Below are 25,060 nucleotides of genomic sequence, written 5' to 3' on the forward strand. Positions count from 1 at the left end.
AGCCATCAATGAACAACCTTCTGTCAATTTGGGTTGTAGTTCAATTAATTTCCAGATGCTGCAAATATATGAAATATCAGTTTTCTGTTTGGTCAGAGCTGTGGCTAAAGAAATAAAAAGTGTCTTAACGCTCAAAATGTCAGATCCACATCACTTGCGAAACCTAATCAACTAGGCCTTGGCCTCGGGCTTATCAGTCCAGCAGATTCACCCCAAATCCCTTCTTAAATATTTAACATATTCAACTGACAGGCTAACAGGGAATAAGCTAATTAAAAAAAGGTGAAAAGCTGTGAGAGCAGCCATGGGCAGTCAGTCTCTGGGGACATTATGTCAAACGAACAGTGTCAACAGTGTGATTTGGTTTTTGTCACTTTACACTTCCTGTCAAGGACGGGATTATATTGTATTTTTATTTAACTTCTCTTTATTTATATTTAATGTAGAACTCAGCTCTATGACAGGCTTTTGCTTCAATTTAAAGAAGTGTTCATTTACAAGTGTTTACTCATATACAGTAATTATACATTTTTGAGGTTATTATATTTCACATTATGTTATTTTATAAACCACAAGTCCATTACTTTTCAATTGTAAATATTGTAATTTTTTTCCATTAAACTTATCACTCATAAACCACTGATGAAGAAATGAAGATCACGCTTTTACATATAAAATGTATGACAAGCTCATAAAGTATGATGAATTACTATAGGTTGGAGTACAAACCAGCATATTAAGTATGTATATATCCTAACAGTACAATTTTATCAAGATAAGATTAATGGTATTAGCGAATTATTGCCAGCTTTGTCTCATAACACCACAAGAAAACAACATGATTTAGAAATGCCCCAGTTTTATTATCATTACGATTCCAGTGAACATAAAATCATAAATGTTCTAAAAAGGAAATGGTTCAAGAACAACAACAACAAAAAAAATCTTGACAGTATCTTACAACACTGTGGGAGATCAACATGGGGACCCCTGGCTGTGTCCAGACTGAGAATCCTACGAATGCCTTCTGCATGTGTCACAGTTATTTTTACCTCCCACTACTTCATCCAGCATGGTGCTGGCATCTGGTGTCACTGCGATGCCGCTGACTGCTGAGTCACAACACTGTGACAGTCCAGGAACCTGCAGCAAACATAATATTTATTGGAAATGACTCATTTTGTGTATAGATTATCAATTTTACTATGTGCACACACTGACAGCTGTCCCAGTGAATTTCTGTACACAGCCTCATCCTCAGCCACTGACTGCTGTCATGTTGTCATTGAGCTGGAGGTGACAATAATTTACTTTCAGTCAATTCAAGAAGTTGGCTTGTCCTATCTTCTTGAAGATTATTCTGTGCCCTTGGACAGATATTTAAAAGAAATACCATTTTAAATGTCTAAATCGGACTGCAAATATTTTGAATTTAGTGAAATGAAAGGCAAGAGCTCCCAGTTCTTGTTGGTGACACAACTGCACACATTTTCTACAATATATTAAATTCCTAAGGTTTTCTTGATGGCACAAAAATATGAACTATATATCAAAAAAAACCAAAATGTTTTTCTTTAATATCATACATCCTTCCCTCCCTGAGCGTGACTTTTGCTTGCCTACAGAGCAATGCATTTCACGCCGGGGTGGCAGATAGCTGTGAAACACACGTAATGCAGTTGCTTCATCGTTACCAGGGTGGCCTCATCCTTTACAGCGTTTCCCTTCATGGCCCCAGTGATCAAGTGCAAAACCCCACTTTTTTAATGTATCCTCTGTAAATATATATATATGTATATATATAAAGACAACTTATTGAGACAAAACGACTCGCTACCCTTCTCATTTTCTTTTCTTAGTTCAGTTGTTCACCCACTTGGACCCTGAACACGACACACATCCACAACAATCGTTACGTCCCAGCCCAGAGCCGCCCGAATAGGAGCGCCTAAAAATAAGGAGCATGCCTCAACTGTCGCGCTGCCAGGGGTCTGACCAATCACTGCCCCCTCCTCCCCGTAAACCGAGCCCGACTCCCGTTATCCTTATGGATTAGCAAATAGACTATGATCACAGCAGTTGAGTGACGTATCCCCGGGCCCTTTATATACCCAGCTGTTTCCTCTCTCAGCAGTCAAGTCAAACACTCAACTCCAACAGTGCTGCTCCAGCTCACCTGCCACGAAACTCCATTTTTCAAAGCGCGATATTCTTCTCGGGGCCATATTAGATAGGAAAAGACTTGTCGAGAGGGTGCCAATTAAAAAAAAGCGGACGACCAGCTGCCTTGCACATTGGTAAATCGGATAATTTAATCCATCACCGTCCTGACATAAGTGGTCTCTTCGCAAGTACGTCCGAATAATCTCTAGGCTGCTCTTTAAACTCCTCCAGGGTTGAACTTTCCTTCGCGAGAGCGCGCTTGCCATCGACCTGCTAAAAGTTTTCTGCGCTGCCAAGCAAGTGTCACCGAGGTATAAAAGTGGACACAGAAAAAGCCATCATGATGAGCAATAACTACAGCGACGACCAGCTGCCTCCACAGTATTACCAGGCCACCGACTTTGGGGAAGAGGAGGACGACGAGATGCCAGCCACGGAGAAGGACCTGGCGGAGGACGCGCCATGGAAGAAGATCCAGCAGAACACCTTCACCAGGTGGTGCAACGAGCACCTGAAGTGCGTCAACAAGACCATCACCGACCTGCAGAGGGAATTCACTGATGGGCTGAAACTAATTTCACTTCTGGAAGTTTTGAGCCAGAAGAAAATGTACAGAAAGTACCACACCAGACCCAACTTCCGTCAGATGAAACTGGAAAACGTTTCTGTGGCACTCGAGTTCCTGGACAGGGAGCATATCAAGCTGGTCTCAATAGGTAAGTTAGACTTGGCATGAAATTGCTTCTTAGATGGAAAAAATTCAGCTGTGAAATGCAAACATAAAAAGTTGCCAGGCTGTCATTTGATAAGAAAAAATAATATATATATATAAAAAAAGGCAGTATGTAGGCGCTAACAGGTCCTAATAACATGCGGTGCTGTCAGGCAAGTCTGTCATGTCTTCACAAACACATCCATAATGTGTAGCTGGTCTGTTGGTATGTTATCAGTCCAAGTGTCAGCCAACAAAGAGACATGGATTTCACAGGCCTCCGGAAAGCTGCATTGAGCTGGGGTCAACAGCTTATTGGAAAGTTAGTGCAGAGGTGCCACTGAGGTCATTACTCTGCTTCAGGGCCAAGGACTAGTGCCTCTGTAGTGTGTTTAAGTTTACTCCTGCTGCAGAAATGTGGTGAACTCTGGGCTGGAAATTCACTAGGACCATGCTAATGAGAATGACACAAATTATACATTTGGAGCAGCATCTCTCTCTCTCTCTCTCTCTCTCTCTCTCACACACACACATACATTTTTATACACAAGCAAGCACACACACACAGACACACACACACACTCTTTCAGGTCAGGGGTCAGAACAACTCACCGGGGCTTCGCTGACAGCCCGAGCAATCAGCAACTCCTGCGAGGTGAGGATTAACTCTGTTGGGATTTGGGGATCAGACTGTGGTACAGATAGCTGAACTTACAATAAATGGTTGGGGTTACATCCACAGAATTTACAGAGGAAAAACTTAAACTCCACCAGAGTGAACAGAAGGATACCTCTTAGAATTATTTAATCGATGAGGAGAAACTAGCAGCCTAATATGAAAAGCACAGATATCGAAGACTTATTGCTAAATTATACACCAGTAGACAACCCCACAATTCATACAGGAGGAAAGTTATTAAAATTTTGACAAGAGTATTTTTCTGTTTTGGTGACTAATGGGCCTGCCACACACTTGAGTGAAATTCCCGGCATGGCTGAGGCTTTGGCCGGCGAACTGTGAAGGCCCCAGTGTGTCCACCTGGCTACTGACTGTGCTAGTTTGAGCGTGTGTGATGACGCTGCGAGAGACTCTCAATGGTCAGCTTAAATCTCCTGGTGATCACAGGAGAGCAAAGGTCACAGTCACAGATATAACCTAAGTCTGTGGAGTGTGTGTCCAAGATAGTGTGCCAAGGTCTACAATGTTAGTTTTCCTGCAGTACAGACACACACAAGGTCAGACTGTTTTGACAGAAATAGGACATGATAATGGAAGTCCTGGTATTTTACTTCCTAGCCCTCTTCCATGCAGCTCTAGTGGGTCAGTGCATCCCTCTTAAGATAATGTCTCCATCATTCCAGTGACCCAGCGACACTAAAAAAAATATCACTGCAGGCTTAGTCGCACATGTGTCACAGTGTGTAACTAGATGCAATCTGACCACCCAGTTGCCCTTAAAGCTGCAGAGGGCAGGATCAAAACCACACTGCGCCACATTGTGCCACCTGCCTCTGCCAGTCAAATGGTGACACATTAAACATTACCCGCCGATAGGAGGCACTGATCTATGAAAAGATAAAGAGTCTCAGTAAAACTGTCCCGTGATAAACAATCTGCATCAAAGTCCCCCCGTTTCACTGAATTAACGAGAGTGTATCGCACAAGAATGGTCGATGAAACATGAGAGTCTAGTACTCCTCTGAGGTTCTTTGGCTTAAATGGCTGAATTTCTAAATTAGAGTGTATTTAAAATGGCTTATTTGACAAACTTTCCCTCTGAGAACTTCAGGAAATGAGCATACTTGCTGTCAATAAATCTAATCTCCCCCTGTTTGATTTATCACACACGGGTGCTACAAGTTTTGGACGTAATTGGAATCCAAGTGGTATTTATGCAGAGCGGGATCCACTTCCACATATCCTCAGCTGTCACTGCCTTCAGAGTACCATTGTGACTAGATGACAGATTGTCAGGGGTCCTCAGCCAGACAGCTGTCTGAGAGAAAGGGGCTCGGGGGAAGCAGTGAGGAGCATTAGATTCTTGTCTCCTCAGCAGTCAATCATCATTGTTTATATATCTACTCAGAATAGCCTGGTCAACTCTGTAGCACAGCAAGGAAAGACTGTTTGTTGCATAACACTTATGTGCAGATCTTGGGCCTTAATTTTTATAGTGTGGCTGTGGACTTCCTCGATTTCAGTGATAATATACAAAATATAAACTGATTTACTAGCAGATTGTAAAAATCTCCATGGAAGGGCCCATAAACAATTAACACAGCTGAGAAATGTAGTGAACTGGTGTACCACTAAATGCTGTAGTACATGCTACAGTATATGAGCTTCTGAAAGTTGGAAATTCCCCTGAAAACTGTTGCCCTGCTGTCCAACTACAGATAGCAAAGCCATTGTGGATGGGAATCTAAAGCTGATCCTGGGTCTTATCTGGACTCTCATCCTCCACTACTCTATCTCCATGCCCATGTGGGATGACGAGGATGACGAGGAGACTAAGAAGCTGACCCCCAAACAGCGCTTGTTGAGCTGGATACAGAACAAGGTGCCCCAGCTGCCCATCAATAACTTCAACCGTGACTGGCAGGATGGCAAAGCCCTGGGAGCTCTGGTAGACAACTGCGCCCCCGGTAAGTGTGCAGCGGCATGAGCTGAGTCTACAAGCCGGGTGGAGTGAGTGCTGAGTCAGAATATGTGCAGTGCCTGTTGAAAGGCTTGTTGTATGTAGCGGTTTTCCTTGGTTGCTATAGAGGTTGGGTTCAGGCATGTGTCAGTCAGTATATCAGTAACAGTATCATCTTCTCATGAGAATGTGTATCCTTTGGTCCTCCTCTAGAAATCAGAGCTCTATATCTCACACACATCCTGGAACACACACACAAACTCACATCCAGATTCAGATTCAGACGTCAGTCAGTGTAATCTGTCTTTGGGGACCAAGAAGTGTCAGTGGGTTGTTGAGGGGTTGCTGATGGCCTGAGGATGTCCCTGCCAGCTGTCCCACAATGACTGAAGCTTTCACTCTTGCAGTTTCGGACCCTGAGGCCCAAGCCCGGCTTTAGTGTTTATAGCCTTGCTGCTACACAACACCCCCAAATTTGGGCACCATTTCTCCTCTTCTGTCAGGGGTATGCCTGGCTCCGCTTCAAAATGCAGAATGATCTGTCACAGGGAGGTGCCTAAGCGCACAGATCCAAGGGGCCACAAGGCCACAGTTTGAGTAGCTGCCAGTTTAGGCTTCTGCTTCCAACACAGAATGTTAGAGAATCCTCTCCTAGCTGCGCTTCACAGAGCAAAAAGGTGGAGGAGTAGCAAGAGGAGTACAGAACAGTGTTTAACTGTGTTTATGTGAGCCATTGATCCGAGGAGACGCATCTTTCAAACACTGCTGCAGTATTGACCATACAAGGTTCTGTTGTTTCATCAGCTAATACCAAACAGCAGGGTAACTGACCAAACTAGCTCTGTTCTGAGACACAGAAGCACAGGAGCACTTTTGATTCAGATGCAATGGTGCAAAATAAGTTAATTGTCCAAATCAAGTAGGAACCAGTATTTGACAGGCAGATAACTACAACTTCAGTCAGTATATCCAGTATGTTCTCATACTATAGCACACGTCTGGCTACTTTAGTGTAGGAGTGATGTTGCATTATAAACTACATGGCAACACATGGGTTTACTCCAGAGCTGACATCATTTTGAAGAGAGCTCATTATCCATAGTAACATGGAGGAAGGTCCACCCTGTCGCCTCCCAACTGACAGCTTTGCAAAGCCTTGCACTGCACACTGATTTCTTGCAGATGAATGTAAACACAGCCATGTTAATACTGTGGTCCTATGTCAATATTAATTGGATGATAGTGTACTATGCTGTGCCTGTATAGGCCTTTTGAGTGAGTGGCCAACACTAATCCAATTAAGGCATTAGCAGCGTGGTGGAGGCTAGCGCTAGCCGCAGTGAAAGTGCCAGAGCGTCTCGCAGTTGTTAATTTTGAGCATTCAAGATAGTCCTTCATTGAATTCACAGGAGCAAAGCAGTGTGGGTAAGGTTATGCAGCGTTGTAGTTGGAGGCATTAGATAGAAAGCAGTAACTGCCCAAGTGACCTTATTATAGCAACCATAGTGTAAGTCTGTGTCGGTCTGTGCAGAATTGTTTAATCACTCTGTTTACATTTGTTCAGGTTTGTGTCCTGATTGGGCAGAGTGGGACCCAAACCAGCCTGTGCAGAATGCCAGAGAAGCCATGCAACAGGCTGACGACTGGTTGGGCGTGCCTCAGGTAAGGTGCATGATAGATGTTAGTGGTTTGCTATAGCTGAGCTGGGTATCAAATGGGTATGTTTGATCTCACAGGGCACTAAAACAAGAAAAGTAGGTGTCTCTTCTGTATTCTGATGAGCAGCATAGTTTATTCTCAGTGTGTAGACATTTAGTAAGCACCGATCATTTCCAAGCAATTTAAAGTACCAAGACACATTAGCAAATGCAAACATGCCTCACCACATGTAGGCTACATACACCTGTGAGGCAACACTGACTGAGCTGAAAAAAAATGGCTGCACTGTGCAAGATTCGGAGCCTGGTGTTTTTCCAGGGAGCTCTTGCTGGAGGGTGCCATGAAATATTTATGATCCAGCTCACTTCTAATATTTCCATTTACTTTATTGTTGCTTTCAGTAAGTGAGTTTATAGGAGTTTTATTTAGCAGATTTGTGAATTTGTGGAGATGTGAGATCTCTGAACACCTTCCAAGCCAGCCACTGAAACAGAGGTGTAAATATGCCTGCACTCATCAGAATTACAATGTGAACAGAGCACGAGTGCAATGTTTCCAGTCCCGTTTGCAAAACTCTGAGTCTCCGTATTGTAATGTGCACCATGCAGGTTGTTTACTTGTTTGTCTAAGACACAGGGTTAGATATTCTCCATGAGGCTTAGCGTTGGTGAGATTGCCATGGGGTGTATGTCATGGCTCTGAAGGCCTGGGGGCTGGATTCCAGTGTGGTGGTGTTAAGGAGATGTGGGAGAGGTCTGGCTCAGGATAAATCCCCCTGGCTGGCTTATTGAGGGCAACAATCCTTAACCCCGCTGTCCTGGGGTTAAATATAACCAGTGTGGAGCATGGCTTTGTGCCGCTGTGTGATAGACAGGCAAACAAGTGCTGGAAGGGAGAGAGGAGTCAGAGGTGGGGGGAATAAATAAGTTTAATCCTTGTTAAATCCCATTGCACTATCCTTAATAAGGAAAAGTTCTATAAAGAGTCAATCATACCCTTCTTACCATAACAGTAGAGCCAGTTAAAATACAAGTAAGGCCATGGTGTTTTTATGGTCATGGCTGGTGCAGGAGGTTGCATTAAAAGTGAACTTTGTTGTTGGCTATAGTATAAGTACACGATTAACCTTTGTAGCATTGGTTGTCTTTTTGTGCTGTAGGTGATTGCCCCTGAGGAGATTGTGGACCCAGATGTGGATGAGCACTCTGTGATGACCTACCTGTCTCAGTTCCCCAAGGCAAAACTGAAGCCTGGAGCTCCTCTCAGGCCCAAACAGCTTTTCCCAAACAAGGTCAAAGCCTATGGACCTGGTGGGTAGCCTAGCACCATGAACACCTGCACAGTGCACAGCATTTCGCATGAATTCTATAAATGTTTAATGACTATTGTTCTCTGTAGTGTCACTTAGTACAAGCATCTTACTCACACTAGGAAAATTTAAATATGTTTTTGTTGGTGTTTCACTTTGTTGCTGCTGCTGAGCATGTTGTATTGAACCAGAGCTTGCAGATTATATCACCACACCGTGTGTCATGGTGTCACAGGTATTGAGCCCCATGGCAACAAGGTGCTGCAACCAGCTGTGTTCACCGTGGAGACCCTGGAAGCTGGCAGTGGTGAGGTCCTGGTCTATGTGGAGGATCCTGAGGGACACAAAGAGGAGGCAAGTTACACCTGATACATGAGCATACAGCCCGCTAGCCATCTCTAGCAAAAGTTTGAGATTTAATCTCACCCTCTCTTGCTTTGTCTTTCTCTTCTCCAGGCTAAGGTTAAACCCAATAAAGACAAAAATGGAACCTACATTGTGACTTACGTTCCTAAAGTTGAGGGAGTTCACAAGGTAAGACGGAGCTCGATTTTGAACATTAATGAGAACAACATGGACACACCACTCTCTTTAAAGGTGAAAGTCTTTCTGAATTTATCTTGCTTTTTCTTTACAGGTTAAAGTGCTGTTTGCTGGTCAGGACATTGACAAGAGTCCCTACACAGTGAATGTAGCAAAGGATATGGGTGACCCTAGCAAAGTGCATGCCAGGGGACCAGGTCTGGAGCCCACAGGCAATGTGGCTAACAAGCCCACCTACTTTGACATCTACACAGCTGGTTAGTGTGCAAAATTTAATCACTTTATATACTACTGTGTAATTTAGACATGCAGACAGCAGGAATGTGATTTGATGAATTGCTCAGTGTGTTTTAAAACAAAGTCAATGCAGTTACTGGAATTTTCTCAGAGAGACTAAAGACGTCTGCTGTCATTTGTATTTGCTTTGACCTGTGATAACTAATTATCATCTGTCACACTCAGGTGCAGGTAATGGCGACATCAGCGTGGTCATCATCGATCCTCAGGGCAAAAAGGACACAGTGGAGCTCATCCTGGAGAATAAGGGTGACAATGTTTTCCGTTGCACATATCGTCCTGTGCTGGAAGGACCTCACACCATTCACGTGCTGTTTGCCGGCCAGGAGATTCCCAAGAGCCCTTTCATTGTCAACATCGCAGAGGGTGAGCCATCCGTCTGTGCTGTAAATCACTGTCAGACAAATCTGATTTCTTAGCGTGCTGTCAGTGTCAGGGTGATCTATCTATCACAATCTGCAGTCATCTTTATTTTCCCTGGGAAAAAACACCCTCTGTAGACCGTAATTCCTCCTATCTGTCATTTCTAGCTCCGTCTGTTGCTCCTCCCTTGGGAGCTCCACTGCAGATAGTCCCTCAGTCAGTGCGTACCCCTCCTGGAGCGAAGGGTGGAAGGGGGGCACCCCCCCCAAAACCTGGCCGCCCAAGTTAGTATGTCCTGCCTGGGAGGAACCTGTGCACATTGCTCAGCCAGATCCTCCCAAACTTTTCCCTATGCAACAGCCTGCAGTTGCCCCTCTGTGCTTTGTCTGAGATTAGGGTGCCGCGGCTCAGCGCCGTGCTTGGTCGCCTGCTCCATTTTCTTGCATCTTGCAGCTTCATGGTTTTGTTAAGTCCAGAGAGAAATGAGATGCAATATTGTACAAAGAGTTTACAGATTGTCCCACTCTTGTCTTTTCTTAACTTCTCTGTTAAATATCTCTGCTTGTGCTGTCGACATGTTTGTTTGTTTTTTGTCACATCTTAATTTGCATCAGCCAGAATTCAGTTTAAGCCTGCAGTCAGCATTTCAGAGTGACTGGAATGTTGTCAGATGCTCCCTCGATGCTCTCAAATGTCAATATTGTATTGAACATTCTGCACTTTGTGTTGTACGTGCTGCAAAAACGATCATTCTCATTTACAGGTTCTGTCACTCAGCCTTTAAAAAATCCCACATGAATTGGATATTTTAATGTCTTTGCTACTAACATTGCTGTCAGCTGCTGGCTAGTCTCAGCTGCCTTTTGCTTTGCTAAATATTTCTCTTTCACACTTGTTGTTATTCCTTTCAGCCGTGAACCCAAATGCCTGCAGAGCTACAGGCAGAGGGCTTCAGCCTAAAGGCGTGAGAGTAAAGGAAGTTGCAGACTTCAAAGTTTTCACCAAGGGAGCTGGCAGTGGAGAGCTGAACGTCTCAGTCAAAGGACCAAGTGAGTCAGACAGCTCTCTCTTCTCTGCGTCACTCCTCACTCCTCCTCGTACATTTTTAGGATTATTTCCTTTGTTTGGGTTTTTGTCTGAGGGGTAGCATTCACATAGGCATATGATAAAGTGCTTAACAAAATACATAAAATGTCTCTAAGACTGTATAAGAATCCATATTAACTGCAATATTCATCCTCAGCTGGAGCAGAGGAGCAAGTGAAAGTGCGAGATGCAGGAAATGGAGTGTATGAATGTGAATATTATCCCCTTAAACCTGGTAAATACACAGTCAGCATCACCTGGGGAGGCCAGTCTATCCCACGCAGGTAGAGTCCAATTACTGCCTTTAGCTATTCATTAACAATGCTCATTTCACATTTACACTAGGTGATATTGTATATGTTTGTGTGCTGCAGCCCCTTCGAAGTGGAGGTGGGTGAGGAGGCAGGTTTTCAGAAGGTGAGGGCCTGGGGTCCTGGTCTGAAGACCGGAATGGTGGGAAAATCTGCTGACTTTGTGGTAGAGGCCATCGGCACTGATGTTGGAACTCTTGGTGAGCCACGTGCAATTGATATGAGCTCTTACAGAAAAAAAGTCATATTATTTTATGTATTCTACATTTGAATGTTTTGATTATTTTGATGTTCAGGCTTCTCCATCGAAGGCCCATCACAGGCTAAAATTGAGTGTGATGATAAGGGCGATGGTTCCTGTGATGTGCGCTATTGGCCCACTGAGCCCGGTGACTATGCTGTCCATGTCATTTGTGATGACGAGGACATCAAGGACAGCCCCTTTATTGCCCATATACTTCCTGCAGCCAATGACATCTTCCCGGAGAAGGCAATTCCTTTAATCCATTAACTGAATTATATACAATACACAACTATTTCAATCATATTCTAAACTAAATGCATTAAAATAATCAAATGTTGTAGGTGAAAGCCTATGGTCCAGGCCTCAAGCCAACTGGAGTCATTGTGAACAAACCAACTGAATTCACCATTGACGCCCGCATGGCAGGGAACGGTCAACTCAAGATCTATGCACAGGTATGGAGAGTGAAACCTGTGTTGTTTATTTATATGAACGCGTCATTTGTATTGCCTGTGGCTTTACGGACCAGCATTGACATACTACTGTATCCACTAAGGACGCTGAAGGCTGCACCATTAACATCAAGATCACTGACAAGGGAGATGGAACATTTCTGTGTGTGTACACTCCTGTCAAACCCATTAAACACACCATCATCATCACCTGGGGAGAGGTCAATGTGCCCAACAGCCCTTTCAGGGTAAGACATATGACAATGCACGTACACACACCCACAACTGCTGCGCTTAAAATCCAGTGGGTTTAATATAATGATACTCCACCAAATATAGACAAAGTAAGAGGACTGCAGCAGTTGTACTTGAGCCAATTGCTTCTGCCTCAAGTACACTGTGAATTCATTAGGTGCTGGTAGGAGAGGGTTCTCATCCAGACAGAGTCAAGGTCTATGGGCCTGGAGTGGAGAAGACGGGGCTCAAGGCTAACGAGCCGACATACTTCACCGTGGACTGCAGTGAGGCTGGTCAAGGTGAGCGTGTGCAAGGAGATGGTGTGGATGGTTATAAAAAACACTTGTGGTTTTAGTTGGCTCTTAATTAAATTAATAAAAAATATGAAAACACAGAATGAACAGCAAGTGTATACCTGTGCAGTTTAGCTGGCAAAGCTGAGATGCTTCTTTTGAAATGAACAAAATGTTCTTAAAATAAAGGTCCAGGCAGTGGAGGAACTGCTTATATTTATTCAGATCGTCTACTTTTGAATGACCTTAGTGAACTGTAGTTATTGCTATGCACCATTAGGGGACATCAGTATTGGCATCAAGTGCGCCCCAGGGGTGGTTGGCCCTGCTGAGGCAGACATCGACTTTGACATCATCAAAAATGACAATGACACCTTTACTGTCAAGTACACTCCCCCGGGTCCAGGCCGATATACCATCATGGTACTGTTTGCAGACCAGGTAAGAATACAGGTTTCAGTGCAACAGGGAGTGTGTTTTGAAAAATATTTTTTTTGAGTGCAATGGGTTTAGTCTGCAGCAGTTGTACTAAGATGCTTTTTATTACTGGCTTTGTCAGGAAATTCCCATCAGTCCATTTAAAGTCAAAGTCGATCCTTCCCATGATGCAGGCAAAGTGAGAGCAGAGGGTCCTGGACTCAACAAGACAGGTGAGATTCACTAACACCAAGAAGAAGAGTTACAATAAACACCAAGTACACTAATAGGTTGATGAGTATTTGTATTTGCAACAAACAATACAATATTTGATTAGACAAGGATTTTTGGCACTGAGAAGACACGTGTGTGTTTCAGGAGTGGAGGTGGGCACTCCAACCCACTTCACCATCTACGCAAAGGGAGCTGGAAAGGCCAAGCCTGAGGTGCATTTTGCAGCCTCGGGCCCAGGAGAGGCGGTTCGTGACTTTGAGATCATCGATAACCACGATTACTCCTACACTGTCAAGTACACAGCTCTTCAACAGGTACAGTAGGCCTCTGTTTGAAGCTCTCATTAACTTTAGAACAGGATACAGAGATTTTTCACAATAACACCCCAAATCAATCAATATTCATTCTTCCTCTTGTGTCTTATAAGGGTAACATGGCAATTTCTGTTACTCATGGAGGAGATCCCATTCCCAAGAGCCCCTTCCACATCACAGTGGCACCACCTTTGGATATTGGAAAGGTGAAAGTGGAGGGGTTAGACAACAGTAAGTTTCATACACTATGTTCATCACTCTTGCGTTTACCATGCGAACAGTTAATTGCAGTGTTTAATTGTTTCATGTTAATTCTTCTTGCAGAGGTGGAGGTTGGGAAGGATCAGGAGTTCACAATAAACACAAAGGGCGCTGGTGGGCAGGGCAATGTAGGTGTGAAGATGACCTCACCCTCTGGCCGACCAATCCCGTGCAAGCTGGAATCAGACAAAGCCAATGGCACTCACAATGTGAAGTATATTCCCCCAGAGGAGGGGCAGTACAAAGTTGATGTCAGCTATGATGGCAACCCGGTGATGGGAAGCCCCTTTGGGGTTGAAGCAGTGATGCCTGCTGATCCTTCAAAGGTAAAAAAAAGTTTCATAAAAGTTTCATAATTCTTTAATTTGTCTACACTTGAGACTTACAAAAGATGGCATACACATTTAGTTTTTTATGTTGAATACCAGTTTGTGATACTACATCTCAGAAACTGATGAGACTGTTGCATCACAGGTGCGAGCTTTTGGCCCCGGCCTGAAGGGAGGCATAGTGGGTAAACCAGCTCCATTTACAATTGACACAAAGGGAGCTGGTGCAGGTGGACTGGGCCTGACTGTGGAGGGTCCCTGTGAAGCGAAGATTGAGTGCCAGGATAATGGTGACGGCACATGCTCAGTGTGTTACCTGCCCACCGAGCCTGGGGAGTATGCCATTAACATCTTGTTTGCCGACCAGCACATCCCGGGCTCTCCCTTCAAGGCTGCAGTACGCCCAGCTTTGGACCCCAGCAAAGTGACAGCTAGCGGGCCTGGTCTGGAGAGGGCCAAGGCAGGGGAACCAGCAACCTTCACCGTGGACTGCACCCGGGCAGGTGATGCTGAGCTCACCATTGAGATTGTGTCAGAGACCGGGGCAAAGGCCGAGGTGCACATCCAGAAAACTGCAGAGGGGATCTTCTCTGTTACATACATTCCACCTTTCCATGGCACACACACCATCACGATTAAGTACGGTGGCCATATGATTCCCCAGTTTCCCAAGGTCCTGCAGGTAGAGCCCTCTGTGGACACCAGCGGTGTGCATGTCTATGGGCCAGGAGTGGAGCCTAGAGGTAACGAGACCAAGAACCAAGACTAAGTAGACTAATTTGTACCTGTACTCTGCACAATGAGAATAAAGTTGGATCTAATCTGATCTATTAATTTTAGTTAAATAAACTCCTCAGAAGTCTGTTAGAAAATTTTAAAAGTCAAAGTCTTAACATGACTGAGCTTACTTGGTCTTGTGTCCTTTTGGTAGAAAATCACCTGAAAAGGCTTTTCTGTTTCTAGGAGTCCTCAGAGACGTCACAACACATTTCATCGTTGATACCCGCGCCCTCAATAAGGTCGGAGGAAATCACGTAAAAGTTCATGTTATCAATCCCTCTGGCAGCAACACAGACACCTACATCACTGACAAGGGAGACGGCACCTACAGAGTGGAGTACACGGCATTTGAGGATGGTAGGTGAAAAACATTATTTCATTTTACAATATTAATTTCCACAGTTGGAGAGCAGTCGAACAACAACGTTGGAACTATGAGCTCAGTCAAAAGTGCAACACTGAAAAACCTAACCTGCTGCAGATGGATTTTACATAGACAGACTGTCTGAATGAGTGCAAACAGACAGACAGTGAAATCATTAACAGGTGCTTGTTTTGGGTGCCATTTGGGAGTAAAGCATGGGAGTGGGAAAAGAAAGAAATAGAGAGGGAGAGAGTGGTATAAATACAGAATGATGCAGTGGAGCAATGATGTGAGGGGCAGCGAGCAGGGAGGCAAAGAGGCAGACAGGCTCTGTTTTATAAATAGTGTGCTCTGGAACAGAAGCTCTTAACCAGGCAGGTATGTGAGCTGAAGGCTGCCTGCACACAGCTATACAGCAGGGGAATGACAGGGGATATTAATAGAGACCTATAACACAAAGCAAAGCGATCACAGAGCACTTCTCCACCACCAGACACACTCTAATATCACAGCAGTGCGGCTGGGAATCTGGCATATAGGCCTACTGAGAGGGCTCTGTCAGAAAAATGTTGTAACAGAATAATGAATAGGGAACAGATGTAATGCCTTGTAAGTTCACCAGAGTGTCTGCGCTCTGGATGCCATCTTTTAGAAATAAACAGATGTTTGTTTCCCTAAAAGGGAATTTGTCTGGCCCGTAATTAAAAGCAAGTGGCAGTAACAGAAAATATTTGTTCACTTTGAGAACACTCAGTCAGGGAGACATGATATCAGAGTTTGAACTGATGTGTCTGTGTGCAGGAATACATCTCATTGAGGTGCTGTATGATGACGCACCTGTTCCCAAGAGTCCCTTCAGAGTGTCTGTGGTGGAGGGATGTGATCCCACCCGGGTCCGTGCCTATGGACCAGGTCTGGAGGGAGGAATTACCAACAAGCCCAACTGCTTCACTGTGGAGACCAGGTACTGTTGGATCACACTTAAAGGATAAATCTGTGGAGGCTTGACCCATATATATATCAAGTAAAACGAGTGATGGATTCTTTTCCAGGGGTGCTGGTACTGGAGGTCTGGGCCTGACCATTGAAGGGGCCTCAGAGGCGAAAATATCCTGCAAAGACAATAAAGATGGCAGCTGCAGTGTGGAGTACATCCCCTTCACTCCTGGAGACTATGACGTCAACATCAACTATGGAGGTCACCCAATCCCTGGCAGTCCGTTCCGTGTACCTGTGAAGGACCCTGTAGATCCCAGCAAGGTGAAGTGCTCAGGTCCAGGTTTGGGCGCAGGAGTGAGAGCCCATGTTCCTCAAACTTTCACGGTAGACTGTACCCAGGCTGGACAGGCCCCATTGGATGTCAAACTCTATGGTCCATCAGGTGAGAACATGCACACAACCCATGAATTTTTCTAAAACTAAGCTGAAAAACAGTAAAACAGTCGGTGATCATTTCCATAATGTCTTATTTCCAGGTACAGCAGAGCCAGTGGGTGTGAAGAACAATGGTGATGGCACCCACACAGTTCATTACACCCCAGCTCAGGATGGTCCTTACACTGTAGCTGTCAAATATGCAGATAAGGAGGTCCCACACAGGTACAGTATGAATTAAAAAAACAAACAAAACTCACAAGCCCAGACAATATGTGTAGATATGTCTTAATTAAAGTTTTTTGGGGTTTTTTTTGCTTTCTGGCTGGTTTTAAAAAAGGAAAGTGTAATTCAGCAAATTTTCTATTCCCATTTCAGTCTTTTGTAGAACTGGATTTAGTGATTACGCTTGACATTTTCCTCCTTTTTCCACAGTCCATTCAAGGTAATGTCTCAGCCTGGGCATGATGCCAGTAAGGTACGTGCAAGTGGCCCTGGTCTAGACAAAAAAGGTGTATCTGCAAGTCTGCCTGTTGAGTTCACCATTGATGCTCGTGATGCTGGAGAGGGACTGCTCACTGTGCAGATTTTGGTGGGTGCAGCTACCTTTCTCTTTTACACAATAATTTTTGAACCACAAGCCGCCATCTGAAATAACTCAATATTGTTTATTGGCAGGACCCAGAGGGCAAACCAAAGAATGCAACCATTCAGGACAACAGGGATGGCACCTACACTGTCTCTTATGTGCCTGACTCTACAGGCCCCTACACTATCACCATTAAATATGGAGGAGATGAGATTCCTTACTCTCCATATCGCATCCAGTCCCTGCCCACAGGAGATGCCAGCAAATGTCTCCTCACAGGTGAGAAACACACTGTGGATCCAAGATTGTTCTGACAAGTAAAAATAATGGATTTTATTTGTATCATTTGCATACTTAAATTAAGAGCCTACATATTTCTTTTCCAGTTTCTATTGGAGGTCATGGCGTGTGTGAGTAACCAAGGCTCTTTTTAAAACTTTTGTGCTATATTGCTAGAAAATATAATCCATGGGTTTATGCAGCATTTCATCCTCATTCCCTCTGTCCTTAACAGCAAACCTTCAGAAGCTGCAGACCTCAGAGGATACAGTTATCACAGTGGATGCTAAGGCTGCCGGGAAAGGCAAGGTGACCTGCAAGGTGCAGACACCACAAGGGATGGAGCTGGACATGGATGTGGTGGAGAATCATGATGGGACCTTTGACATTTATTACACAGCTCCCGAACCTGGGAAATATGTTATTACCATCCGCTTCGGTGGGCAGAACATCCCTAAAAGCCCCTTCCACGTGGTGGTCAGTAAAGGCTGCTGTAGTTGTTTCATAGATGTTCTGACACGTAGTTGCATGAAACCAACTATTTCTCTCTTTTTTCTGTATTGGTAGGCCACAAATGAGCCAGTTGTTCCCCGTGATACTGTGGACCCCCTCTTCCGTCCTGTTAACTTCCTCGTCCCCTTCACACCACAACAAGGAGAAATCACAGGTGTGACAAACACTACACACACACACACACACACACACATGCACGCAAACAAACATCTTTTTAAGGTCACTGATGCTGAAATGAACTGCTGTCATTAATAGGCGAGGTGCGGATGCCTTCAGGCAAGACTGCCCGCCCCCATATCACCGACAATAAGGATGGCACCATCACAATCAAGTACCAGCCCACAGAGAGAGGCCTGCACGAGATGGACATCAAATATGAGGGCAACCACATTCCAGGTCAGAAACATATCACGTTAGAAGGATGTGAAATGGCCTCAATATGTTTAAGGATTTTTAAAATCTTTTTTTAAGCAGCATGTGATGTCTCACTCTGAGACATTAGTATGCACTAAATACTTACTGTTGTTGTTGCCGTTGATATGTCTCCTATAGGAAGCCCTCTGCAGTTCTTTGTGGATGCTGTCAACAGTGGAGTGGTGACTGCTTACGGTCCAGGTCTGAGTTACGGCATGGTCAACAAGGCCGCCACTTTCACTGTGGTCACCAAGAACGCAGGAGAAGGTACCATACTTTACTTTTCTGGTATTTGTGGTAATACAGTTAAACCTTAAAACTGCTGTCAACATGTCAATGCAGAAAACTAAGAATCTGGCTATTCCCCTCAGGTGGTCTGTCACTGGCAGTGGAAGGGCCCTCTAAGGCTGAGATCACCTGTAAGGACAACAAAGATGGCACCTGCACTGTGTCCTACCTGCCCACAGCTCCTGGAGATTACAACATCATTGTCAAGTTTGACAACAAGCACATTCCTGGCAGTCCCTTCACTGCTAAGATCACCGGTGAGGAGAGAAATAATTTCTCCCACAGACTGGCCTTTCTATTCTATCAATATACTTTGCATTTATAGTGGATGTGCACGTTATAAATCACATTTTAGTATCTAAAACATCTTGTTTTATGTCAAGGGGATGACTCTATAACCAGAACATCCCAGCTGAATGTCGGCACAGCGGCTGATGTGTCCCTGAAGATCGCAGAGACTGATCTGAGCTCTCTGACTGCCAGTATCAGAGCACCATCAGGCAATGAGGAGCCCTGCCTGCTCAAGAAGCTGCCCAACAGACACCTTGGTGAGATATCCCCTTGTGAGATATAACAGAAAGAGCGGAACATAGATAAGACATGCATTTACATTTCATTTTCTCCCTCTACATTTTCCTGTTTTCACAGGCATCTCTTTCACCCCTAAGGAGGTCGGCGAGCATGAAGTGAGCGTGAGGAAGAATGGCGTGCACGTGGCCAACAGCCCTTTTAAAATCATGGTTGGCCAGTCAGAGATTGGCGAGGCCAGCAGAGTGAAGGCTTTTGGTAAAGGTTTGGTGGAGGCACACACTTTCGAAATGGCAGAATTCTTTGTGGATACAAGGAATGCAGGTAAGCCTTAAGAGATGACATATTTCACTTTCGTGACGAGTGCAGATGCAGAAAATACAAGGCAGCAAATCTTTTTCAACTTCTCTTTGCTTCTCTTCTTTCTTTAGGTTATGGAGGTCTTGCATTGTCAATCGAGGGTCCGAGCAAAGTAGACATCAACTGTGAAGATGTAGAGGACGGGACGTGCAGAGTGACTTACTGTCCCACAGAACCTGGGAGTTACACCGTTAACATCAAGTTTGCTGAAAAGCACATCCCAGGTTAGAAATGTTTAAAGTTACAAATTCAGAAAACATTACATCTTAAAATAAAAGAAGCCTGAACATATTTTGTTGTATATGTATTTATGCCCTCCAGGAAGCCCTTTCACAGTGAAGGTGACAGGAGAGGGAAGGATCAAGGAGAGTATTACCAGAAAGCGACAGGCATCTTCTATTGCCTCAGTGGGCAGCACATGTGGACTTAACCTTAAGATCCCAGGTGAGGAGCAGAAGCCAGTCAGAAGTGTGTAGAGGGCAACGGTAAAACATCTTAAGATAAATGACCCTGCTGTGCACCCGCATTTGTATTCTCACTGTTTTCGCCATGCTGTAGGAAACTGGTTCCAGATGGTTTCAGCTCAGGAGAGGCTGACAAGGACGTTCACCCGCAGCAGCCACACCTACACTCGCACTGAGCGCACAGAGATCAGCAAAACCCGCGGTGGGGAGACCAAGAGGGAGGTACGAGTGGAAGAGAGCACCCAGGTGGGCGGAGGAGGAAGCCCCTTCAGAGATGTTTTTGGAGACTTTCTGGGCAGAGAGAGCCTCAGCAGCTTCGCCGGCATCACTGCCAGACCTGAGGGTGAGAGTCCAAATTTAAACTCAGTTTTTTAAATGTGAAAACGTGTCCACTACAGGATGTGTGTTGTGGTACCTTTAACCAAGAATATCTGGCATCTGTGCTCTTGGTTGTGGCTAAATACATCCTCTGTGCTGCTCTGCCTTAACCAGTTGAAAGCGGCTCTCAGGCCATGACGGCTCAGGTGACCAGCCCCAGTGGGAAAACAGTGGATGCTGACATAGTGGATGGAGGGAGTAGCACCTACAGTGTACGCTTCGTCCCCCAGGAAATTGGGCCCCATACGGTCAATGTCAAGTACAGAGGCCAGCACGTCCCTGGTAGCCCCTTCCAGTTTACTGTGGGGCCCATGGGGGAGGGAGGAGCACACAAGGTTCGTGCAGGAGGACCTGGTCTGGAGAGAGGCGTGGCTGGAGCACCATGTGAGTTCAGTTTGTGGACATGCACGTGCTGTCACTGTGTTTTGCACATGCTGAAGTATTGTGTTTTCTGCAAATATTATCCCAGACACAAAACTTAAGATGCATCTAGTAATTTAACTTTGGTTCACCATCTCTAGCTGAATTTAGTATCTGGACCAGAGAGGCAGGTGCTGGCGGTCTGTCCATCGCTGTAGAGGGCCCCAGCAAGGCTGAAATCTCCTTTGAGGACAGGAAGGATGGTTCCTGTGGTGTCTCCTACATAGTGAAGGAACCAGGTATAGCTGTTTTTCATCCTCAAGTGTACAATTTTCCTCATTTGAGTGTTTTTTTTTTTTTGGTCTCTAAACTGCTAAACCTCTCAGTAATTCTTCCTCCAGTTCATTTGATGGTGAAAGTAAATAACCTGTTTGCTTCCCCAGGTGACTATGAGGTGTCAATCAAGTTCAACAACGAGCACATCCCTGACAGCCCGTTCATTGTTCCAATTGCTACACTGTCAGACGAGGCCCGCAGGCTCACTGTCACAAGCCTTCAGGTAAGAGCTCACACACAGAGTTGAAATAAATCCACGTTAATTTGTTGCACAAAAAAAAAAATCAGACGCAACGCAAGCATAGTCACAAAATATCAGGGCTGCATGACAGATTTCATTTGACATAATGTATGAGTGGTTGTAGATATTTCTGTCTGCTAGCACTTTGCCCTTGAAGTGTAATTGGATGCCAGTGTTGGAGCATTATCCATGAATATAATACTGCGATGCTGGCCAGTGATGAAGCACTGGATTAACTGTCCCTTGCTAATATGGGGCAATACAAGCTGTGCTATGTGTGTGCAGTAAGCTTGTCTATGTGATTGTGTCTCAGAGAGGAAGAAGGCAAAAAATAGAGTGAGCTGAAGATGAAGGCTTTATTGAAGAGACCTGTGACAACTCATAATATTGGTCTCCTCACTTCACAGATGCTCGTTTTATTTGCTTTCGCAGTTTCCATTATAACTGCCAACAATGCTAAAACCATATATTTTTAGTTAACTCAAATGCCACTTCAGAGTGCTTACCTGCCACAAGAAGCCAAGCAATATCATACCAACATTTAAAATGTCAGGCTACCTCTTATGTCTGGTAGGACTACTCGTCCGCCTGTGGGGCAAAATTACTAAACGCCTCGCTGTAAACTCTGACCTTTTCTGCCTCTCACACCCAACCGCTCAATCTATTCTCGTTCAGGCATGAGTCACACACTTTGTGTCCCTCGAGGTACAGGCACACACACACACAAGCAACCATGCACACGCATATATTCTGATTATATTTCCTCTCGTCTTCTGTAGGAGAAGGACTTGAAGGTAAACCACGAGGCATCCTTCATGGTGCAGCGCAACGGAGCTCGAGGCGTGGTTGACGCCAAAGTCCACACGCCCTCTGGCTCTTCTGAGGAATGCTATGTCACTGAGCTTGACAGCGGTATGCACAAACCTCACTTCACAGTACAAAGTAGATTTCAGAAGAAAAAGAATTCAGCTTTTTTTCATATCTGTGAGCATTATTTATGAGTAACAGATCAGTAACAGCTCTGTCAACTGTGTGGTATTCAGACAGGAATGCAATCCGCTTCATTCCAAGGGAGAACGGAGTTCACTCCATAGATGTCAAGTTCAATGGATGCCACATTCCTGGAAGCCCCTTTAACGTGCGAGTGGGAGACCCGGGGCTGATTGGAGACCCAGGCATGGTGACAGCACACGGCCCTGGACTGCAGGGTGGAATCACAGGTAGATATCACCACACCTACTACAAATATGTACTACATTTGCTAATAACTTTGCATGGTCTCCTTCGGTTTTTATTTCATGTTTGATCTCTTTATGCTCTGCCATCTCTATTCCAGGTGTATCCTCAGAGTTTGTGGTGAACACCTGCAACGCAGGCTCCGCAACCCTATCGGTCAACATTGATGGACCATCCAAGGTCAAGATGGACTGTCGGGAGTGTCCCGAAGGCTACAAGATCACCTACACACCCATGGCACCTGGCAACTATCTCATCACCATAAAATACGGAGGGCCTCAGCACATAGTGGGCAGTCCTTTCAAAGCTAAAATCACAGGTCTGTTTGCCAGTCATTCTCCCATCTGATCTGTGGATCTCGGATGCCAAGTGTCTGGGTTATGAAGCAAATGTTCCTCTGAAAAAAAAGTGTGGAAATCAAGAAAATGTTATGTCATCTTCGTTCATGCTGCTCGGTGTACATCTTACATAAAAGCTGTCTTTCTATGGCACTGCACTGATATACGCCGCCAGTTATTGCAGACAAACTTTTTTGTAATTTTTAATTTGTAAAGTTGTCTTCATTTGAAAGTAGAAGGAATTATTTTCCTATCTGAGCGCAGGCACTAGTCTACTAATGCACACTTTTTTTTGTAGAGGGAAATTCTTCCACAAATGACAGCATGTTTGCTGGCCTCATATCTTTGTCAATACTAAGCGTATTATATAATGTCTGGACTGAAGCCGTATGACATTAGATAACCTCTATTTTTATGTCGCTCCCTCTCCTACAGGCGCCCGGCTGTCAGGGGGACACAGCCTCCATGAGACCTCCTCCGTCTTAGTCGAAACAGTCACCAAGACCTCCAAAGTGGGCGGTGCCTACAGCTCCTCCTCCTCCTCTTCCACCACCTCGACAAAACTGTCATCTGATGCCAGCAAGGTGATTTGTCGTGGAGCAGGTCTGTCTAAGGCTTTGGTCGGACAGAAAAACAATTTCACAGTGGACTGCAGCAAAGCAGGTAAGATGATCACCGACGTAAAAACAAAAGACAGACCTCATATTCATACAATAAAAATCGAACACGCATATTTCCTACAGACACTACAGACTGTGGCAATATTGATTTTTGGCTGCTGGCGGGCAGAGGAACAAGCTGTTAAAACAACACGTTATCACCGTGTTAGCAAACAATGGCAGGTTTACACATCCAGCAAACATGGAACAAAATTAGCATTCATTTGTATTTGTGCTTCTGGCAGCGAGATCAAGTCCAGTATTCGCTCTCCTTTTAGCTTTCTTTGTCTCCATCACTTCTGGCACTTCGGAGTCTTAATTCTCCACTATGTTCAAGAACTAGGGCCGGTAGCATACATCTTATTCTTTTTTTCATTATTTATTTTTTTTATTTTTTTACTGAAAACTTCTCACTGTTGATAATGGTAAAAACAGGGTTAATCAGTGAGGGTAAATAAAAGCATTAAATTTGTGGGTCTTAAAACCAAAGCAAAGACCTAAAAGACACTAAAACGCTGATGTTGAGCTGAGGTGAACTGCAGAATCGGGTGATAATTTTCCATGCGTTTGCCACTATGAGCAATCCTTCCTACATAATAATACATAATCATAAACACCTGAACAGCACAGTCAATAAACCGCTCTTACTGCTCTGTCCAGGTAGCAACATGCTGATGGTGGGCGTGCATGGTCCGCATGCTCCCTGCGAGGAGGTGTATGTGAAGCACATGGGCAACAAGCTCTATAACGTCACCTACACTGTCAAGGACAAGGGCAGCTACACCATCATCGTCAAATGGGGCGACGACAACATCCCCGGGAGCCCTTACAAAGTGGTTGCACCCTAAAATAAACTGCACCAGTGCCCCGTCCCCGCTCTCCACCACTGACCTGCCACCCCTTCTTCTCATCATGTGCACGCATCAGTACTTCTTCTTTGACCTTCAGCGGATTACAATATACTCAACATGCACTAAAACCTGCAAGGACATTTGCTTACAGATTTCATGTTGACAGAATATGTATTGTGCCAAAGTTTTGTATTAACTCCAGAAACGACATTTACAAGTATGCATCCACATTCGGAGTGAGGTTATTGCAACAGCGTGGTTTATTAGTCCTTGAGTTATGTTGGTTAAATGTTCTCCTCACTCTCTCTGTCCTGTTGTGTTGTAAACAAATGGCATAATATATGACTGCTAGGAGATGTTGGAGTAATCAGCAGTATTTAAGCGTGATGCATTATGGTTTTGTATGGTTTAAGAATGACAAATTGACTTTTTTTTGTTATATTAACCTATTTTTGGTAAGTCTTTGCAGACCTAATAAAGATTTAATGGCTAACTTTCCAGACAGAAGTGATTGAATTTATTTGATTTCTCGCACGGCTGGCAGACCCTTTGCTAATTCAGCAAGAGGCATTTCTTACTTTTTAGATTTTTAATATTTTCATCATGCAGCTATTTTGAGACCGCTGCTAGTTCCTCTGTCTGAGCAGCTGTCAGGATATTCTCTCTTGATCACAGAGAGCTAGCATCTGACTGAGTTGTATCTGATACTAGTAACCAATAGATAGGAAGATTTCATGGATTTTAAAATTGTGTTTCACACGTGGGGGTCTGAACATTGTCCATGTCCTATAGTCCTTTACTTACCTTTGATATCATCACTGATTATTGTACCGATTTATTGATGA

General features: G+C 44.5%; 1 protein-coding gene and 1 long non-coding RNA gene across 5 annotated transcripts; one reads left to right on the forward strand and one right to left on the reverse strand.

Annotated features, from left to right (window-relative positions):
- Positions 1–839: 839 nt before the first annotated feature.
- LOC124062032 lies at positions 840–2,308 on the reverse strand. Its single transcript, XR_006843854.1, has 2 exons — positions 2,177–2,308; positions 840–1,143 (listed from the first exon to the last, which is right to left on the reverse strand). It is a non-coding gene; the product is annotated as an uncharacterized LOC124062032 (long non-coding RNA).
- Positions 2,020–24,717, forward strand: LOC124062031 (filamin-C-like). Of its 4 annotated transcripts, XM_046394453.1 has the most exons (48): positions 2,038–2,297; positions 2,395–2,879; positions 5,273–5,521; positions 7,079–7,176; positions 8,333–8,483; positions 8,718–8,836; positions 8,939–9,016; positions 9,120–9,282; positions 9,488–9,688; positions 9,853–9,969; positions 10,597–10,734; positions 10,929–11,055; positions 11,146–11,282; positions 11,379–11,572; positions 11,668–11,781; positions 11,883–12,026; positions 12,191–12,314; positions 12,589–12,749; positions 12,868–12,958; positions 13,104–13,273; positions 13,387–13,504; positions 13,598–13,860; positions 14,009–14,606; positions 14,827–15,000; positions 15,809–15,971; positions 16,060–16,388; positions 16,483–16,606; positions 16,817–16,973; positions 17,060–17,249; positions 17,357–17,380; positions 17,485–17,726; positions 17,817–17,916; positions 18,018–18,158; positions 18,315–18,443; positions 18,548–18,721; positions 18,848–19,012; positions 19,113–19,316; positions 19,424–19,576; positions 19,674–19,796; positions 19,911–20,159; positions 20,309–20,578; positions 20,716–20,853; positions 20,998–21,113; positions 21,911–22,043; positions 22,175–22,351; positions 22,468–22,686; positions 23,141–23,368; positions 24,025–24,717. In XM_046394453.1, the coding sequence occupies exons 2-48, from the start codon at positions 2,504–2,506 to the stop codon at positions 24,210–24,212; spliced, it is 8,241 nt and encodes a 2,746-aa protein (XP_046250409.1). In that variant the 5' UTR covers positions 2,038–2,297; positions 2,395–2,503; the 3' UTR covers positions 24,213–24,717. The 4 variants fall into 4 exon arrangements, with proteins under 4 accessions (XP_046250411.1, XP_046250409.1, XP_046250408.1 ...); XM_046394452.1 differs by having other exon boundaries at positions 2,038–2,879; XM_046394454.1 differs by lacking the exon at positions 9,853–9,969 and having other exon boundaries at positions 2,039–2,879.
- Positions 24,718–25,060: the final 343 nt, after the last annotated feature.

The sequence above is a fragment of the Scatophagus argus genome, chromosome 7 (genome assembly GCF_020382885.2).
Source record: "Scatophagus argus isolate fScaArg1 chromosome 7, fScaArg1.pri, whole genome shotgun sequence".
In the NCBI taxonomy this organism is placed as follows: Eukaryota; Metazoa; Chordata; class Actinopteri; family Scatophagidae; genus Scatophagus; species Scatophagus argus.